At 45.6% G+C, this 20,694-nt stretch overlaps 1 protein-coding gene and 1 long non-coding RNA gene across 5 annotated transcripts in view; one reads left to right on the plus strand and one right to left on the minus strand.

Annotated features, from left to right (window-relative positions):
- Positions 1 to 3,106, minus strand: part of MCMBP (minichromosome maintenance complex binding protein) — a 44,094-nt gene extending 40,988 nt beyond the window's left edge. For 2 of the 4 annotated variants that reach the window (XM_063782185.1, XM_016919496.3), the window contains exon 1: positions 2,402 to 2,858. In XM_063782185.1, coding sequence (XP_063638255.1) covers positions 2,402 to 2,459 — 58 coding nt within the window. In that variant the 5' untranslated portion in view covers positions 2,460 to 2,858. Of the gene's footprint in view, positions 1 to 2,401 lie in introns of all 4 variants that reach the window. The other 2 variants (XM_508075.8, XM_016919495.3) reach the window with 2 other exon arrangements.
- A 10,559-nt stretch (positions 3,107 to 13,665) lies between these two features.
- LOC134807214 (uncharacterized) lies at positions 13,666 to 20,424 on the plus strand. The gene is made up of 2 exons (XR_010147039.1): positions 13,666 to 13,962; positions 19,889 to 20,424. It is a non-coding gene; the product is annotated as an uncharacterized LOC134807214 (long non-coding RNA).
- The last annotated feature ends 270 nt before the right edge of the window (positions 20,425 to 20,694 follow it).

Here is a 20,694-nt window from a genome sequence, read left to right on the forward strand (position 1 = left end):
GATTAATAAGTTTATACAATACTATATGACAAGGACAGTAAGAAAGGGAAAAATTCAGGCTGCTGGATGCAGTGGCTCACGCCTGTAATCCCAGCACTTTGAGAGGCCGAGGCGGGCGGATCACGAGGTCAAGAGATCTAGACCATCCTGGCCAACACTGTGAAACCCCGTCTCTACTAAAAATACAAAAATTAGCCGGGCGTGGTGGCGCGCGCCTATAGTCTCAGCTACTCCGGAGGCTGGGGCAGGAGAATCGCTTCAACCCAGGAGGCGGAGGTTGCAGTGAGCCGAGATCGCGCTACTGCACTCCAGCCTGGGCGACAGTGCGAGACTGTCTCAAAAAAAAAAAAGCATATTTCAAAATAAAATACACAACAAAACTTAACTTTTCAGTTTAAAAAAACTGTCTAAATATATGCAGAGAAAATAAACTACACAACCACGAACCAGTGGTTATCTTGAAGGTGAAGGATCTTCAAAGATCTTTCCTTTTCTGCTATATGTTACTGAACTGCTTTTTTCTTTTTGTACAATGCATATGCATTACCTATCTGGGGGGAAAACAATTTCCTCCTAAACCAAAAAGTGCCTATAAGTTATCACACAAACATACTTGTAATGCTGTTATAATAAAGATATGCAATACAATCACAGTGATACGAAAATATAGCAACAGCTTCTACGAACACATTATGACTTTTCTATAAGACACAACGTACACGGGAACAAGACATTCTGGGGAGAAACACATCAAGAAAATTCTCAGGTTCCCACAACAATCCACATAATTTATAAAATACTCTGAAGCTATTATTTTATATCTAAGTTACATCCTTCCTGTACTATGATGAGATGTGTCCCTTAGGATCATACATTTAGAAGACAAAATTTGACACAAATACATTCAAATCTCTACCAAATATGAAATCATCTCATTTATCCAGCAAAATCAGAGTATGGGGTATTTCTAATAAATAAACTTCCTAATATTAGTAACTGAAATTTAACCCTTTAAGCACCAAACCTTTTTACTTCGGAGGGATTTTTCCTAAAAAGTATCTATGCATCTGCACCCTCTTAAACCAATGCTACAATTGAATCTTCACTTGACATTTTGGGGCCATTGTGTTGAGCATCGATTATCAATTCTAGAATTTTTATGAACATAAATTACTAGGATTTAGTGGATAAATATATGCCCCTTCCTCAAAGCACCCTTGACTGCTATATAGTGATTTTTTTTTTCAAGTATGAAGGTAGTTTTAAATTTCTTCATCAGGCTGTCAGTGTTCACTGGCTAAGTTCGGACGTCTATCCAGGCTTTTTTCTAATGTAATGCCTTTAGTTACAGCCTGCGAAGCCAGGTAACTAAACTAATTAGAATTACAGGTAAATTAATAAGGACTTGCTGAGTCGGCACTAGAGGCCCTCCTATAAGAAATACCATACATTGTTTGCCGTCGATTTTGGCTGCTGAGGATGATTTAGCTTCCCACTGCCTTTTCTCCCTAGTACCCCAAGATGTTTTTTTCAATGAGCTAAGGCCGCTCTACAACTCTAAGTTAACTCCAGACAAGTCAGGTGTTGCCATCTACAGTGATTTCTAGCTGGATCTGACTCCGCCACTCATTACGTGTAAAAAGACACTGGGGAATGGAACGGTTGTCAAAATGCCCAGTTAACGACAACAAATATAAATTTTTCTTCGTATACCCTTCGCAGTAAAGTAGCAACAGCAATCGCAACCAAAATTTACTAAGCTCGCCTGCAGGATTCTCAGCCCTGTGTACAAACTCAAGTAGCTCAATATTTCTTGCTGGCTCTGGCACAGGAGCAGATTCAGACTAGATGGGTTCTAAAGTCATCCCAACAGGAAAACTAAGCTATGAACATTAAATCTTATCTCTGAAAGAGAGAATGAGGGTAGCACAGGAGTTAGAACCAACTTCTGTGCAAGCGAGCACTCCCCGACGCACCGGAAGTTTTGAAATATCCTGTGGGCTTCCCACAGGCAAAGTGGTTTTCCCTCCCCGCGGCTCTGCGGGCCCTCCCCAGGGTTCGAGGACCTCCGAGTTTGCTGCGCCCGGGGCCGGGGCCCTGGCCCTGCCACAGGCTGGGAGCGAGGCCGTCAATCACAGTCCGCGCCCCACGACTTCACCTTGGCGGCTCCCAAGCTGCGACTCGGGCAGGTGGGAGGTACCTGCGGCCCGGCTCCTGCCCCTGCCTGCTGCGACCGGGGGAGAGGCTGTCCCAGCTGGGGCCGGTGCAGGCCCCGGGGCCCCGTCTCGGGCCACGCGAGCCCTCGAGATGGTACCGCGTGGGGGCCGCGCGGCGGGGCCCTGCTCCGGGGCCCGGCAAACTCGGCTGCCCACCCGGCCCGCCCCCCGGCGCCGCCACTCACCGAAGAATCCCTGCACGATTCCCAGCGGGTGGCTGAGCCAATCCTCCCCACACGGCATCTCGCCAGGGGCCGGGGCCGGCGTAGACCGGGCGGAGGCGATCCGCGGGCCGAGCGCGGCCGGGCGGCCGGCGCCCAGCTCCTCTTCAGCGGCTCGGCCGCTCCTCGCCCGCGTTCGCTCGCGCCCTCCCACGCACAGCGAGCCGCGGGGCGCGGGCCTCCCGCGCCTCAGGGAGCGGCGGCTGCGGTGGGGCCGCGGAGGAGCTGCTGGCGACAGTCAGGCGGGCGCGTACGGGCCCCTAGCCTTCACTTCGCACAATGGCGGGAAATAGCCGCCGCCGACCGCGCTGCCTGCGACCTGGGTGGAGCTCGCGTGGGGAGGAGCGGCGGGAGCGCGCGGCGCAGCGCGGCTCTGCGCGGCGAGGAGGAGGGGCGGCGGCGGCGCCGCCATCTTGGAGACGGGCAAAAGGAAGGGCACGCAGCGCCGCTGGAGGCTGCGCAGCGCGGGGCCCGGCGACGCGTTCCAAGGGCGGCACGTTGTCGTTTGTACCCCTGGGCCGGCGTGTAGCGGGAGCTCCCATAGTGGGCTTGTAAGAGGGCAAAGCGAGTCTGCACAACAGCTGAAAAGCATTAAGGTCAGAGACCTCAGAGTCATCTCTGGGCAAAATTAGTGGGCGAAACCGCCTTGGGAATCCGCCCACCTCCTCTTCGTGCCTTTTTTTTCTTTTTTTGCTGATGGCAGCACTTTTATTTGGGTCCCCGGCCCGAAACCCTGAGTGGTGACTTTTCCCTCAGCTGCACAAGGTCTCCTTGAGGAAGGTGCACATTTAGAGAAGGGGAACCACGGAGGACCCCACGCTCCTTCTGCAGTCGCGTCAGGCCCTGTGGCTCAGGGACGGTTCCTTACCGAGGGGCGGGCGCTCCAAACGCTCCGGGCCCGGCCTGCGCCCTGGTTGCGAACACCGGGTCGGCGTCTGTCTGGAAGCTGGCAGCCGCCGTCGGGGAGCGGTGCGAGGCTCCTGCACTGCGCGCCGCTAGGATACCCTGGAGAAGGAGCTACGAAGACCGACTACAGCAGCCTTTTGCTGAGGCAATTTGGAAAATACCCAAGTTCAAGAGTGAGACTGTGGGAGTCGCTCTGAACCTCTTCTGGTTCAGGAGGCTGTCCGATAAAAAAGAAAAAAAGAATGAAACTGTGTTGCCCCTGGGCCTGAAATGTACCTAAGAAAACCCCAGGCCCATCACATATATCTACTCAATGAAAAAAGGGCATGGTGACGGAAGGGGAATGACCTGAATGGAATCTACAAAGTGAGAAGCTGAAGGAAAAAAACGGAACCCGTGTCTCAAACCCTCCTTGGGGCTGTAGGAAGGGGGGAAAATCTTTCTACCTTTCTAGGTTCTCCACTGCGGCCCTTATCACAAAGCTCGGATTGGCAAAAGAAAAATTTAATAACATGTACATCTTATATGGGCAAAACTCAAGGAAGAGTAACTCGAAGAGGTGGCTTAGAATGGGGGAATTACGTAGCATTTACAATGAAGAACAATAACTGGGGAGAAATGGCGAAAGCAGTTTGAGGTTTCCAAAAACAGCAGAGTGGGAAGGCAGAGATACGAGAAACTAATGGTAGTTACAGGTAGTGAGTAAAGTGTGTTATGTAGGTTCCTCTAGCGCCATCGCTGGCTGATAAGGGTCTAAAGTTGTCTCTGGTGACTAACTTTTGTCCCTGGTAGAAAGAGGAGGTGGGACACCTTTGAAAATGTATGTCCTGCTCTTAGGTACATAGTGGAAGGGTAGGGAGCTTGTTTTGTACAGATGCTCCTCTACTTACTCTACTTAGGATGGAGTTACATCCCAATAAACCCATTGTAAATTGAAAATATCATTAGTTGAGGCCCAGCGTGGAGCCTCACTCCTGTAATCCCAATACTTTGGGAGGCCAAGGCGGGCGGATCATGAGGTCAAGAAATGGAGACCATCCTGGCCAACATGGTGAAACCCCATCTCTACTGAAAATACAAAAATTAGCTGGGCCTGGTGGCGCACGCCTGTAGTCCCAGCTACTCTGGAGGCTGAGGCAGGAGAATCACTTGAACCCAGGAGGCGGAGGTTGCAGTGAGCCAAGATCATGCCACTGCACTCCGGCCTGGTGACAGAGCGAGACTCCGTCTCAAAAAAATAAAATATCATTAGTTGAAAATGTGTTTAATACACGGAACCTGTCAAACATCAGTAGGCTACTGCAAACATGCTCAGAACACTTACATTAGCCTACAGTTGGGCAAAAGCATCTAACACAAAGCCCGTTTTATAATAAAATGTTGAATATCTCATGCAATTTATTGAATACTGTACTGAAATTTAAAAACAGAATGGCTGTGTGGGTAATTGAAGTATGGTTTCTACTGAATGGGTGTTGCTTTCACACCATCATAAAGTCAAAAAATCTTGTCAAACCATCGTTAAGTTGGAGACTGTCTGGATCTACTTTTCAGTTACCAAGATAATAATACTATAATTAAATTAATATTATGAAAATAATCCTTATGCCAAAGTGGCACATTTTGGGGTGACATTCTGGTTTACTTCAGGGCAAAAACGAAGAGTTTGTATTTCTTAGTGTAAGGTAATTAATTGACACACTCAATTGTACATCTGGTTCCTGTTTGTTTGGGTATGTTGAGAAAACTTGAGTTTCAAATCCAGGTCATTACCACCATTCCACTCATTCATTTAGGAGACAGGGTTGCCAAGATCCTGGCATCAAAAGGGGAAATCCCATATTTTCGCTTCATGGCCAGTAACAGGCAAATTAAATGTATGATATGGAAATGTCTGCTCTTAAATCCCTGTAAATTCAAATTTACTTTATCTAAATTGCAGCTTGATACCAATTCAGCAGTGGCTAGTGTAAGGGAGGAAAAATATCTTTTCCGTCTACCCTTCTAGATTCTACGTTGGACCCCCTGTAACAAAAGATAGATTAACAAGAGAAAAGCATGCACTTTATTTCATATACGTTTTACAAGAAATGGGAGCCTTCATAAGGAAATGAAGATCCAAAGAAGCGTTAAAACCAAGTGTTTTTATGCTAGGTTTGATGAAGAGAGTCATGGAAGAATGTGATAGGACAAAGGTTGTGAGCTAAGTCCAGCAAACTAGGGGAAATTTAGCAAGGCCTGTGCATTAGATTCCTTTCTGTGTCCCTTCATCTTTAAGATAGGATGCTCCTGTCCTCCAGGAAGAGGGAGGGCAGCTCTCGTGTCAGGGTCTTATAATCTGCTTCAGGGGAAGGCCAGGGAGCCTTTCCTGCATGTGCTATTTCTCAAATTCCTTCAGCTCAAAATACTTAATATGCCAAGGTGCCATATTTTGGGGTAGCAAGTCGTGAATCCCATCTCTGTGAAAACTTCTTTTGGTTTCTTCCTTGGTAGAGTATTTAGTGATTTATAAAAAAAAAATTGCTCTGATTTTACTTAAGGAGACACTGTGATCCTTCTGAAATGTAATTATTTTATAATGTGAATAATTTAACCCTCTGATTTTTCTGTGGCAAGACGTTTTGATACTAAGTAGTTATGGAGCTGGGGGAGGTAGTGTGCACTTGTAGTCTCAGATACTTGGGAGACTGAGGTGGGAGGATCACTTGAGCCCAGGAGTTCGAGGTTACAGTGAACTATGATCGCACCACTGCACTCCAGCCTGGGAGACAGAGGAACACTCCATTTCTAAAAATAATAACAATGACAATAATAATAAGTAGTCATGAAAATGTAAAAGGCCAGGGGAGCGTTCATGAAAGTCTGTCTCTATGGCAAGATTTCTTTTTTCCCACTATCAGTAACCACACTTCTGCCCTGACCGCGAGCCTGTATTTTTATGGAGGGCATTAAGTTACTCTGTCTATAAAAAATTACTGAGAGAGCAGCCAGGCGCGGTGGCTCATGCCTGTAATCCCAGCACTTTAGGAGGCCGAGGCGGGCGGATCACGAGGTCAGGAGATCGAGACCATCCTGGCTAACACGGTGAAACCCCATCTCTACTAAAAAAAAAATACAAAAAATTAGCTGGGCGTGGTGGCACGTGCCGGTAGTCCCAGATACTTCGGAGGCTGAGGCGGGAGAATCGCTGGAATCCTGGGGGCGGAAGTTGCTTTGAGCCAGGAGCGTGCCACTGCACTCTAGCCTGGGTGACAGAGTGAAACTACGTCTCAAAAACAAACAAACAAAAAAATTACTGAGAGAGCACTGGAAATACGGGGTGAAAAAAGAGATTCCATCTCTGCCCTCATGGAACATACAGTCTAGCAGAAGACTTATTACTAATTACTCACGAGAGGTGCTAGGCAAGAATAGGTGAATATTTATAAGAGGAATAAACAGATGTGTATATGTTCTAGTGAGGGAATGCTAAGGGTTGAATGTGTCCCCCTTAAAGTTGAGAGGTAGAAACTTTAAGGGGCAGGGGCAGGGCCCTTATGAAGGGATTAATGTCACTATTGCAGGAGTGGGTTGGTTATAAAAGTGAGTTTGGCTCTTTCTTCCGCGTGTGTACAGGCATGCACACACACACAGACACACACTCACACACATGCGTGCTCTTCCTTATGCTCTCTTCCACCTTCTCTCACCCTTTTTCCCTTTGCCTTATGATGATGCAGCAAGAAAGCCCTTGTCAGATGCCAGCACCTTGATATTGAACTTCTCAACCTCCAGAACTGTGAGAAATAAATTTATTTATTTATTATTATTATATATATTTTTGAGACAGAGTTTGGCTCTTGTTGCCCAGGCTGGAGTGCAATGGCGCGATCTTGGCTCACCGCAACCTCCACCTCCCAGGTTCAAGCGATTCTCCTGCCTCAGCCTCCTGAGTAGGTGGGATTACAGGCATGTGCCACCATGGCCGGCTAATTTTGTGTTTTCAGTAGAGACGGGGTTTCTCCATGTTGGTTAGGCTGGTCTCAAACTCCTAACCCCAGGTGATCCACCTGCCTCAGCCTCCCAAAGTGCTGGGATTACAGGCATGAGCCACCGCGCCCAGCCAATAAATTTTCTTTATAAATTACCCAGTTTGTGGCAATGTTATGGCAGCACAAAATGTTCTAAAACAAGAGAATGGGGAAGAGTTGTGGGGTAGGAGAAAAGGATGCTTCAGGGCTTCTCTGAAAATGTGACACTTACACTAGAATTTGAAAGATAAATAACAGTAAATTAGGTGAAAATTGTGGGGGAAAGATTTTTAAGCTTTAAGACTGCAAAAACCAAAACTTGTACAGGAAAACTAAAATAGTTACAATTTAGTATATGACTTGCTATTAAAAGTGTTTACATGGTCACAATAAAGTTAAAATTTGAACATTGATCTAACCAACTTTATAGTTAACTATATTGGGAGGCTGGGGGGATGCGAAGGACTCACATATGTGATGATGACCAAGAAGATAAAAAAGAGAAAAATCCTAATCTTTCTTCTGAAAAATTAACAGATAATGCAATGGAGGAAAAAAGGAAAAATCACAAGTAGCAATGGAATCATGTTAATTTAGAAATATAGCAATACTGAAAGAATCAGCTTAAAGAGGTGAAAGTAGTTGCCTCCAGGTTGCGGTAAATGGGGTAAACATTTGCTAGTTTTCTGTGTACTTATCAAAAATGCAATCCCAACTAGATTTTCCACTAGGTTATAAGATCCTTGAAGCAATGATTTTGGTATTTGTATGTTTTGTTTCCCAGCACCTAGAATAGTACCTGATTTATAATAGATGCTCAATGAATAGTTGCTGAATGAATAATGCCCACTTTCTATAAACTGCCTAAATATCATCTCTAGATATTTAGACACATCAGATATTTAGACACACTACTTCATTTTCTTGGACCTCTTTTCCAGAGTCTTTTGACCTATTCCAGTCTGGACTTGCTGCCTTTTACTTCTGGTCCAAAATTGTCTTCCTAGGATCTTCTACCACCATTACCTTAAAGATTATCTTTTTTTCCTCTTTTTTCTTTTTATTGAGGCCTCAGAAAAAAACTGTTCTCCTCTTTTTCCACAGTTACAGATAGGTTGCCCAGCGAAGAACTGCATTTCTCACCTATAGAGATGTAGCTGAGGTTGGTTTCCCAGCAAGGAACCACATTTCCCAGACTTCTTTGCAGCCAGATAAGGCTGTGTGATTAAGTTCTTACCAATGAACTCTGAGTGAGTGAGATGTTTGGAACTCCCACTTCTATTTCTTTTTTTATAGTGACAACATCTTATGTTGCCCAGACTGGTCTCAAACTCCTGGGCTCAAGCAATTCTCCTGCCATGGCCTCCCAAAGTGCTGGGATTACAGATGTGAGCCACTGTGCCCAGCCCAACTTCCATTTTTTAGGGGAAAAAGATTTGGCCCTGCATGTTTTTTCCTCCTTCCTGATGCATAGGAGGGTGATGACTAGAATGATCTGCTTAAAGACACCTTGGATTTTTATGTGAACATTGCAGTCTGAGGTCTCTTTATACAGCTGCCAGCATTTGCTCTTATTAGTTCAGAAATTGGTATCAGAAGTGAGGTGCTATCATAAGAAACAGAAAATAATGTGGCTCTAATTTCGTGGTCAGATAGTGGGTGGTGATACATGAAAGCAGAATGCTCCAGAAAAATAAGGGGATGATTTGATTCAGGCTGTTGCAAGCGGGAGAGCATTCATTCATGAACATCTCAAACAGGAGGGTTAATATTTGGGGCTTTATAAAAACAAAGGAATCATTGTGGAAGGGTGGAGGCAGTTCTTATGTTGGAATATGCAAGAGCAAAGTGGTCCTTTGCAATTAACCCTGTCTTAGAACACAAAAAGGTAGGGGGGATTCCTGAACTGTTTCTGTTTTTTGGGGGTAGGCAAAAAATAGGGAAGATGGCACTCATTGACCGAGTCACAACGTATCTGGTCTAATTGCTGCAGAGGTTGTGGGTCAGAGTTTTATTGTTAACTATAGTCTGACTGCTGGGCACAGTGGCTCATGCCTGTAATCCCAGCACTTTGGGAGTCCAAGGTGGGTGAATTGCTTGAACCCAGGAGTTCGAGACCAGCCTGGGCAATGTGGTGAAACCCTGTCTCTAACAATAATATGAAAATTAGTTGGTGTGTGCCTGTAGTCCCAGCTACTTGGGGATGAGGTGGGAGGATCACTTGAACTCAGGAGGTTGAGGCTGCAGTGAGCTGTAATTGTGCCACTGCACTTCAGCTTGGGTGACAGATTGAGACCCTGTCTAAAAAAATAAAAATTAAATATAATCTGACCATTGTCTGTTTGTATATGCAGTTCGCTTAGAAATATTGTGCAAGCCATGTATGTAATTTAAAAGTTGTCAGCAGTCATACTTTAAAAAGTAAAAATAAATATGTAAATTATTTTTAATTTTTTTATTTTTTGAGATGGAGTCTCACTCCGTTGCCCAGGCTGGAGTGCAGTGGTGTGATCTTAGCTCACTGCAACCTCCACCTCCTGGGTTCAAGTGATTCTCCTGCCTCAGCCTCCTGAGTAGCTGCAATTACAGGCACGTGCTACCACACCTGGCTAATTTTTGTATTTTTTGTAGAGGCGGGGTGATTCACCCGTCTTGGCCTTCCAAAGTGTTGGGATTACAGGCGTGAGCCACTATGCCCAGCCATAAATTAGTTTTTATAGTATATTTAACCCAGCATGTCAAAAACAATACAATTTGAAAAAAGAATCAATACAAATATTATTAATAAGATATTTTACTTTGTTCCCTGAAGTCTTTGAAATTCTGTATGTATTTTATACTTATAGCACTTCTCACTTCAGATAGTCATATTTCTAGTGCTCACTAGACACGGGTGGCTAGAGGCTACCAGATTGGACAGCACAAGAGATGTTAGAACGTTACAGGACTGGAAATGCCAATCAATTCAATATTCAAATCACAGGAGGTAAAATTTTTGCTGAAAACTATTTTCAAGGGTCCTTTGAGACTTCTTGGGTAATCAGAAGAATCCAGCCTTACAGCAAAGTTCAAATCAAGGATGGTCCTCTCCTACTGGAGCCTATTTCAAATCACTTCAAGTTAACCCCCAGTTAGGCTGAAAAATGAGCTTGAATCAGATAAGGAAGTAAAGAATTCGGAACGGACTGGAAATAAAATACCAGGAGCAGGGCCTGAAAAAGCCAGCAACTGTCCAGCCTAGGCAACATAAGGAGATCTCACCTCTACAAAAATTAAAATAAAATAAATGAGCCAGGCATGGTGGCACAGGCCTGTGGTCCAGCTACTCAGGAGGCGGAGGTGAAAGGATCGCTTGGGTCTGGGAGGTTGAGGCTGCAGTGAGCTGTGATCACGCCACTGTGCTGCAGCCTGGGTGACAGAGCAAGATCCTGTTTCAGAAAAAAAGAAAGAAAAAAAGCAAAAAAGCTAGGAACTTGTGCAGGCCTCAAAAGCAAGTCTTAGGCCTCAAACTTTTACCAGCAAGAAATGGACTGCCAAAGAGAGACAGACATGCTTCCTGATGCCACTTTTTTTTTTTTTTTTGAGATGGAGTCTTACTCTGTCGCCCAGGCTGGAGTGCAGTGGCATGATCTCAGCTCACTGCAACCTCCGTCTCCCGGGTTCAAGCAATTCTCCTGCCTCAGCCATGAGTAGCTGGGACTACAGGCATGCGCCATCACACCTAGCTAATTTTTGTATTTTTAGTAGAGATGGGGTTTCACCATGTTGGCCAGGCTGGTCTTGAACCCCTGACCTCAAATGATCTGCTCACCTTGGCTTCCCAAAGTGTTGGATTACAGGCGTGAGCCACCATGCCCGGCCCTGATGCCACTTAAAATTTTTTTTGAGACAGGGTCTCACTGTGTCATCCAGGCTGGAGTGCAGTGGTGCAATCACAGCTCACATCAGCTTTGACCTCCTGGGCCCAAGTGATCCTCCTGCTTCAGTCTCCAGAGTATCTGGGACCACAGGCATGCACCACCATGCCTGGTTATCTTACTTTATTTTATTTTATTTGAGTAGAGACAGGGTCTTGCCATGTTGCCCAGGCTGGTCTTGAATGCCTGGGCTCAAGTGATCCTCCTGCCTCGACCTCCCAAAGTACTGGGATTACAGGCGTGAACCACTGCACCTGACCCCCTAATGCCACTTTAGATATGGCCAAGGAAGATCATGGATCAGGAGACATCTCCCTGTGTTCGTCTGCTTTTTATGTCGCTATAAATACCTAAGGTTGGGTCATTTATGAAGAAAAGAGGTTTAATTGGCTCACGGTTCTGCAGGCTGTACAGGAAGCATGGTGCTGGCATCTGCTTCTGTTGAGGGCCTCAGGAAGCTCACAATCAGCCAGGCATGGTGGCTCACGCCTGTAATCCTAGCACTTCAGGAGGCCGAGGCAGGCGGATGACAAGGTCAGGAGATCGCGACCATCCTGGCTAACATGGTAAAACCCTGTCTCTACTAAAAATACAAAAAAAAAAAAAAATTAGCTGGGCGTGGTGGTGGGCACCTGTAGTCCCAGCTACTTGGGAGGCTGAGGCAGAAGAATGGCATGAACCCAGGAGGCGGAGCTTGCAGTGAGCCGAGATGGCGCCACGGCACTCCAGCCTGGGCGACAGAGCAAGACTCTGTCTCAAAAAAAAAAAAAAAAGAAAAGAAAAAGAAAAAAGGAAGCTCATAATCATGGCAGAAGGTGAAGAGGGGGCAGGTGCATCACACTGCAAAAGTGAGAGCAAGAGAGAGAGGGGCGCAGGTACCATACTCTTTTATTTTATTTTTTATTTTATTTTTGAGATAGAGTCTCGGTCTGTTGCCCAGGCTGGAGTGCAGTGGTGCAATCTCAGCTCACTGCAAGCTCCACTTCCCAGGTTCATGCCATTCTCCTGCCTCAGCCTCCCGAGTAGCTGGGACTACAGGCACCCGCCACTATGACCGACTAATTTTTTTGTATTTTTAGTAGAGACGGGGTTTCACTGTGTTAGCCAGGATGGTCGCGATCTCCTGACCTCGGCCTCCCAAACTGCTGGGATTACAGCCATACTCTTTTAAATGACCAGATCTTGCCTGAGCGTAGAATGAAAACTCATTATTGTGAGGACAGCACCAAAGTGCAAGACATCCATGAGGGATCTGAGCCCCTGACCCAAACACCTCCTACCAGGTCCCACCTCCAATATTGGGAATCACATTTCAACATGAGATTTGGAAGGGACAAACACCTAAACCATAGTACTCCCAGAGGGCAAAGCCAGTGCCTCAGAGGACTGTAGACTGAGGAGTTATTTCCAGGGTGCCAGGGAGTTATTAACATACCAGAGGCAGCTGGACAAACCATGACAATTTTCCACTCTCAGAGCAGGGAGTATTTCCAATTCATGCCTATCAGGATTCAATCATTTCTATTAAAGTGATTGCTGTGTTTTCCATTTCTCCTTTTTTCCAGTGGGGGCTTGATGGAAGTTACGTTGTTCTTGCTCCACTATTGGCTATTGGGCATCTTAAAGCCATGGTTCAGTAGACTATAAAGAGCCACATTTGGACGCAGTCAAAAGGGCTGAGCTACACTCAAAGATCCTGGACTTTTAAGTTGGATATAGGTGGTTGCCTCCCTTGGGAAGGGACATAGACATATGTTCTATGTCTGGGAAGGGTGGGAATTTGCTAGCCAGAGGGGCAGACTGTGGTGGCAATTGTCATTCCCCACCAAATCTTCTTCGTCCACAGTTATATGTAGTTAGAATGTGGTTATCCAGGTGGGGACTGTATTTACCAGCTCTTCGTGCACCTAGACATGCCTTTTGTGGAAGTTCTCATCAATGGAATGTGAACAGAAAGGATGCAACTTCTGCCCCACTTGTTAAGATGAAATATTTGTCCCTCAACTGCTTTGACCCTTCCTGCTAACTTGGATGGCAACAACTAGAGCAGCCTTGGCAGCCCTATGTTGAGGACAGAAAGCTGGTCACCAACATGTACTCTTATGTGAGTGAGGGCTGAGCTTCTATCATGTTTGAGCCATTGCATTTTTGGGTCTTTCTGTTAAAGTAGCTTACTGTCCCCTACTATACCTTGGAGCAGTTACTTTAGAAAGCTTGGAATTATAAACCCTTCCTCTGCTACTTGAAGATGTAAATCTTTTACTGCACCAATCAGCACTGTGTAAAAATATACCAATCAACACTCTGTGTCTAGCTAAAAGACTGTAAATGCACCAATCAGCACTCTGTAAAATGGACCAATCAGTGTTCTGTAAAATGGACCAATCAGCACTCTGTAAAATGGAACAATCAGCAGGACGTGGGCAGGGACAAATAAGTGAATAAAAACTGGCCACCCCCAGCCAGCAGTGGCAACCTGCTCAGGTCCCCTTCCACACTGTGGAAGCTTTGTTCTTTCGCTCTTCACAATAAATCTTGCTGCTGCTCACTCTTTGGGTCCATGCCACCTTTAAGAGCTGTAACTCCACAAAGGTCCGTGGCTTCATTCTTGAAGTCAGCGAGACCAAGAACCCACCGGAAGGAACCAACTCTGGACAAATCTTGGCGACCACGAAGGGACTACTGCCAAGTAGTGAGTAACATCGGACCTCTTTTGCTTGCTATTCTTTCCTATGTTTCCTTAGAATTTGGGGGCTAAATCCTGGGCACCTGTCGGCCAGTTAAACTAGCATGGCTGCTGGACTAAAGAAATGGGTGTCAGGCTTTCTGGGAAAGGGCTCTCCAACAACCCCCGACTCTTTGGAGTTGGGAGTGTTGGTTTGCCTGGAACCAGCTTCCACTTTTCTTGTACTTCTGGGCTGAGCTGAGGGTTGACTGACAGGAAAGCCACTCAGCTCCAGGGTCCCAACAAAAAGTTGGTTGACCCTGTAGCCATGAGTGGAACTCTCAAAGTCACGTCACCCAAGTGAGACTTACCCATCTATCCTATCTATCCTGACCCTTGCCTCCTGGGTCCTAACGCCTGTCAGACAAACTTCCTTTTGCCTCTCTTCTCCAAGGCTAGTCCTGCTTCTAAAAACCACTCCCTGTCTCTGGTGCTTTTCTAGTTTCTCCTATAAGAATGATTTCTAGTATAAACTTCAGGACTCTGTTCCCTTCCTTAGGCACCTGGGCTCACCAATCAGAAAGACATAATTTTTGTGCAAAGCCCCATCAGGTGAGGAGACCAACTACCCTTTTAGGATCCCTCCTCAAACAAGCAGGCCTAACAAAGGCTATTCCTGAAGCTAGGATATGGGGAGCCTCAGAAATGTTATCCTTCCTATTCATATAATGAGAAGTGAGGACAAAAGACACTCTTCCAACCCTGGAGATCCCTTCATTTCCTCAGGGTATGGCCCTCCACTTCAGTTTTGGGGCATAACACCTTTATAGGACAGGGGTAAGTTCCCAATACTAACAGGAGAACATTTAGGACTCTAATTTTCGAGAATGCATCGGTAAGGGCCACTAAATCCAACCTTCCTTGGTCCTCTTTGTGGTCTAAGAGGAAAACTGGGGTTTCTGCTGCTGCGTTGGTGAGTGCAACTATTCTGATCAGCAGGGTCCAGGACTGTTGTGGGTTCTTGGGCAAGAGGGGTTTCTGCTGTGTCAGTGAGCACAACTATTCTGATCAGCAGGTTCCAGGGACCATTGCAGGTTCTTGGGCAAGAAGGGGAAAACAAACAAACCAAAACTGCAGGCAGTTTTTTCTTTCAGATGGGAAATACTCAGGCACCAACAGCCTCACCCTTGAAATGCATCCTAAGCCATTGAGACCAATTTGATCCACAAACTCTGAAAAAGAAGTGGCTCATTTTTTTCTGCACTGTGGCCTGGCCCCAATATTCTCTCTCTGATGGGGAAAAATGGCCACCTGAGGGAAGTATAAATTACAATACTATCCTGCAGCTTGACCTTTTCTGTAATAGGAAAGGCAAATGGAGTGAAATACCTTATGTCCAAGCTTTCTTTTCATTGAAGGAGAATCCACAACTATGCAAAGCTTGCAATTTACCTTCCACAAGAGGAATTCTCAGCTTACCCCCATATCCTAGCCTCCCTATAGCTCCCCTTCCTATTAATGATAAGCCTCCTCTACTCTCCCCCACCCAGAAGGAAACAAGCAAAGAAATCTCCAAGGGACCACAAAACACCCTGGACTATTGGTTATGTCTCCTTCAAGCTGTAGGGAGAGGAAAGTTTGGCCCAACCTGGGTACATGTCCCCTTCTCCCTCTCTGATTTAAAGCAGATCAAGGCAGACCTGGGGAAGTTTTCAGATAATCCTGATAGGTATATAGATGTCCTACAGGGTCTAGGGCAAACCTTCGATCTCACTTGAAGAGATGTCATGCTATTGTTAGATCAAACCCTGGCCTTTAATGAAAAGAATGCAGCTTTAGCTGCAGCCTGAGAGTTTGGAGATACCTGGAAAGGGACAAATTCCCTACCGATCAGCAAGCTGTCCCCAATATGGATCCCCACTGGGACCTTGACTCAGATCACAGGGACTGAAGTCACAAACATCTGTTGACCTGTGTTCTGGAAGGACTAAGGAGAATTAGGAAAAAGCCCATGAATTATTCAATGATGTCCACCATAACTCAGGGAAAGGAAGAAAATCCTTCTGTCTTCCTCGAGTGGCTATGGGAGGCCTTAAGAAAATATACTCCCCTGTCACCCGACTCACTCGAGGGTCAATTGCTCCTAAAAGATAAGTTTATTACCCAATCAGCCACAGATATCAGCAGAAAGCTCCAAAACCGAGCCCTGGTCCCTGAACAAAATCTGGAGGTATTATTAAACCTGGCAACCTTGGTGTTCTATACTAGGGACCAAGAGGAACAGGCCAAAAAGGAAAAGTGAGATCAGAGAAAGGCTGCAGCCTTAGTCATGGCCCTCAAACAAACAAACCTTGGTGGTTCAGAGAGGACAGAAAATGGAGCAGGCCAATCACCTGGTATGGCTTTTTATCAGTGTGGTTTGCAAGGACACCTTAGAAAAGATTGTCCAACAAGAAACAAGCTGCCCCCTCACCCATGTCCACTATGCCGAGGCAATCACTGGAAGGCGACTGCACCAGAGGACAAAGGTTCTCTGGGCCAGAAGCCCCCAAACGGATGATCCAACAACAGAACTGAGGGTGTCCGGGGCAAGCGCCAGCTCATGTCATCACCCTCACTGAGCCCTAGGTATGTTTAACCATTGAGGACTGGGAAATTGACTTCCTCCTGGACACTGGCGTGGCTTTCTCAGTGTTAATCTCCTGTACTGGACAGTGTGCTCAAGGTCTGTTACCATCCGAGGAGTCCTGGGACAGCCTGTAACCAGGTATTTCTCCCACCTCCTCAGTTGTAACTGGGAGACTTTGCTCTAAACATGCCTTTCTTGTTATGCCTGAAAGTCCCACACCCTTATTAGGGAGGGACATATTGGCCAAAGCTGGAGCTATTATCTACATGAATATGGGGAACAATTTACCCATTTGTTGCCCCCTGCTTGAGGAGGGAGTCAACCCTGAAATATGGGCATGGGAAAGACAATTTGGAAGGGCAAAAAATGCCCACCCAGTCCAAATCAGGCTAAAAGACCCCACCACTTTTCCTTATCAAAGACAATATCCCTTAAGGCCTAAAGCTCATAAAGGATTACAGGATATTGTTAGACATTTAAAAGCTCAAGGTTTATGAAGAAAATGCAGTAGTCCCTGCAACACCCCAATTCTAGGAGTACAAAAACCGAACGGTCAGTGGAGACTAGTGCTTAGATCTCAGACTCATCAGTGAGGCAGTAATTCCTCTATATCTAGTTGTACCCAACCCCTATACCCTGCTCTTTCAAATACCAGAGGAAGCAGAATGGTTCACTGTTCTTAACCTCAAGGATACCTTCTTCTGTATTCCCCTGCACTCTGACTCCCAGTTTCTCTTTGCCTTCGAGGATCCCACAGACCACACGTCTCAACTTACATGGATGGTCTTGCCCCAAGGATTTAGGGATAGCCCTCATCTGTTTGGTCAGGCACTTGCCCAAGGTCTAGGCCACTTCTCAAGTCTAGGCATTCTAGTCCTTCAGTATGTGGATGATTTACTTTTGGCTACCAGTTTGGAAGCCTCATGCCAGCAGGCTACCCTAGATCTCTTAAACTTTCTAGCTAATCAAGGGTACAAGGCGTCTAAATCGAAGGCCTAGTTCTGCCTATAACGAGACAAATATCTAGGCCTAATTTTAGCCAGAGGAACCAGGGCCCCCAGCAAGGAACGAATACAGCCTATACTGGCTTATCCTCACCCTAAGACATTTAAACAGTTGTGGGGGTTCCTTCGAATCACTGGCTTTGCTGACTATGGATCCCTGGATACAATGAGATGGCCAGACCCCTCTATACTCTAATCAAGGAGACCCAGAGGGCAAATACTCATCTAGTAGAATGGGAACCAGAGGCAGAAACAGGCTTCAAAACCTTAAAGCAGGCCCTAGTACAAGCTCCAGCCTTAAGCCTTCCCACAGGACAAAACCTCTCTTTATACGTCACAGAGAGAGCAGGAATAGCTCTTGGAGTCCTTACTCAAGACTCGTGGGACAACCCCACAACCAGTGGCATACCTAAGTAAGGAAATTGATATAGTAGCAAAAGGCTGGCCTCACTGTTTACGGGTAGTTGTGATGGTGGCCATCTTAGTGTCAGAGGCTATCAAAATAATACAAGGAAAGGATCTCATTGTCTGGACTACTCATGAAGTAAATGGCATACTAGGTGCCAAAGGAAGTTTATGGCTATTAGACAACTGCCTGCTCAGATACCAGGCACTACTCCTTGAGGGACTGGTGCTTCAAATATGCATATGGGTGGCCCTCAATCCCGCCACTTTTCTCCCAGAGGATGGAGAACCAATCAAGCATGACTGCCAACAAATTATAGTCCAGAGTTATGCCACCCGAGAGGATCGCTTAGAAGTCCCCTTAGCTAATCCTGACCTTAACCTATATACTGATGGAAGTTCATTTGTGGAGAATGGGATACGAAGAGCAGGTTACGCCATAGTGATGTAACAATACTTGAAAGTAAGCCTCTTCCCCCAGGGACCAGCACCCAGTTAGCAGAACTACTGGCACTTACCTGAGCCTTAGAAAGGGAAAAAGAATAAATGTGTATACAGATAGCAATTATGCTTATCTAATCCTACATGCCCATGCTGCAATGTGGAAAGAAAGGGAGTTCCTAATCTCTGGGGGAACCCCCACTAAATACCACAAGGAAATCATGGAGTTGTTGCATGCAGTGCAAAAACCCAAGGAGGTGGCAGTCTTACACTGCTGAAGCCATCAGAAAGGGGAAGGAGAGGGGAGAACAGCAGCATAGCAGCATAAGCGGCTGGCAGAAGCAGGGAAAGACCAGCAGAGAGAAGGAAAGAAAGACAGAGAGAAAGACAGAAAGTCGAAGAGAGAGAGAGAAAGAGACAGAGACAAAAAAGGAGTCAAAGAGAGAAAGAGACAGAAAGTCAAAAAGAAAGAGAGAAAGGGAGAGAAGTAGTAAAGAAAAAACAGTGTACCCTATTCCTTTAAAAGCCAGAGTAAATTTAAAACCTATAATTGATAATTGAAGGTCTTCTCCGTGACCCTGTAACACTCCAACACCACCTGGTTGTCAGTGTAAACAAGGGCATAGCCCGAAAGCACTGAGGCCACTGACAACCCATAGTCTTCCTATCAAAAATCCTTAACCCAGCAGGTTTCCTAACAGGGGATCTAAATCTTAATTATCATACAAAGGTCCAACCAGATCTAGGAGGAACTCCCTTCAGGACAGGACTATAGCTGGTTCCTCCCCAGCGATTAAGGGAGAAAGACACAATGAGTATTCAGTAAGTGATAAGGAAACTCTTGTAGAAGCAGAGTTAGGAAAATTGCCTAATAATTTGTCTGTTCAAATGTGCTCCAGCTATCAGTACTCAGCCAAACCTTAAAGTACTCACAGAATCAGGAAGAAGCCATCTATACCAATTGTAAGTTAATATGGATTGAACAAGGTCTTATTAATACAAAGAATAATTGAAATCCCAAACTTACAAGGTTTTCAACAAAAGTTTGCTAAAAGTTAACAGTGTAACATATATTATCCTACTACCACACACTCTCAAAGGATTTCTCAGACAGTTTGCCAGAAATAACAAAATCTATCCTTATTCTACAATTCCAAATAGACTCTTTGGCAGCAGTGACCCTCCAAAACCACTGAGGCCTAGACCTCCTCACTGCTGAGAAAGGAGGACTTTGCACCTTCTTAGGGGAAGAGTGTTGCTTTTACACTAACCAGTCAGGGGTAGTATGAGGTGCTGCCTGGTGTTTACAGGAAAAGGCTTCTGAAATCAGACAACACCTTTCAAACTCTTATATCAACCTCTGGAGTTGGGCGATATGGCATTTCCCCTTTCTAGGTCCCGTGATGGCCATCTTGCTATTATTCACCTTCGGGCCCTGTATTTTTAACCTCCTTGTCAAATTTGTTTCCTCTAGGATCGAGGCCATCAAGCTACAGATAGTCTTACAAATGGAACCCCAATGAGCTCAACTAACAACTTCTACTGAGGACCCCTGCACCAACCCGCTGGCCCTTTGACTGGCATAAAGAGTTCCCCTCTGGAGGACACTACAACTGCAGGGCTCCTTCTTCAACCCATCCAGCAGGAAGTAGCTACAGCGGTCATCGCCCAATTCCCAACAGCTCTTGGGGTATCCTCTTTAGAGGGGTGATTGAGAGGTGAAGCCAGCTAGACTTCCTGGGTTGAGTAGGGACTTGGAGAACTTTTCTGTCTAGCTAGAGGATTGTAAATGCACCAATCAGTGCTTTGTGTCTAGCTGGAGGATTGTAAATGCACCAATCAGCACTCTGTAAAAACACACCAATCAGTGCTCTGTGTCTAGCTAGAAGATTGTAAATGCACCAATCAGCACTCTGTAAAAATGCACCAATCAACACTCTGTGTGTAGCTAAAGGATTGTAAATGCACTGCAATAGTTTTCATTAAATAAAATCTAATTTACTGCTTTAACGAGTGTCCCACTTAAAAAATTTTTCTTGACAGTAAGCACACGAAATCGTTATTGAATTAACAAACTTAGGTTCTATATATGCATAAACAGCTGGGCAGAGTTTCATTATTTTGAGCATTCTTTTGGGATCTCCTCTCCCAACCTCCAAGAAGCTGAAATATGGCTTAAGTTATATTTTCCTTCAAAATCTCTAACTATGAAAGATGACAATTATGTCCAAGTTATCCACAGTACCTCCTGGATTGAAGTAAGTCAGCTTACTGTGGATA

This window comes from Pan troglodytes, chromosome 8 (assembly GCF_028858775.2).
Source record: "Pan troglodytes isolate AG18354 chromosome 8, NHGRI_mPanTro3-v2.0_pri, whole genome shotgun sequence".
Lineage (NCBI taxonomy): Eukaryota > Metazoa > Chordata > Mammalia > Primates > Hominidae > Pan > Pan troglodytes.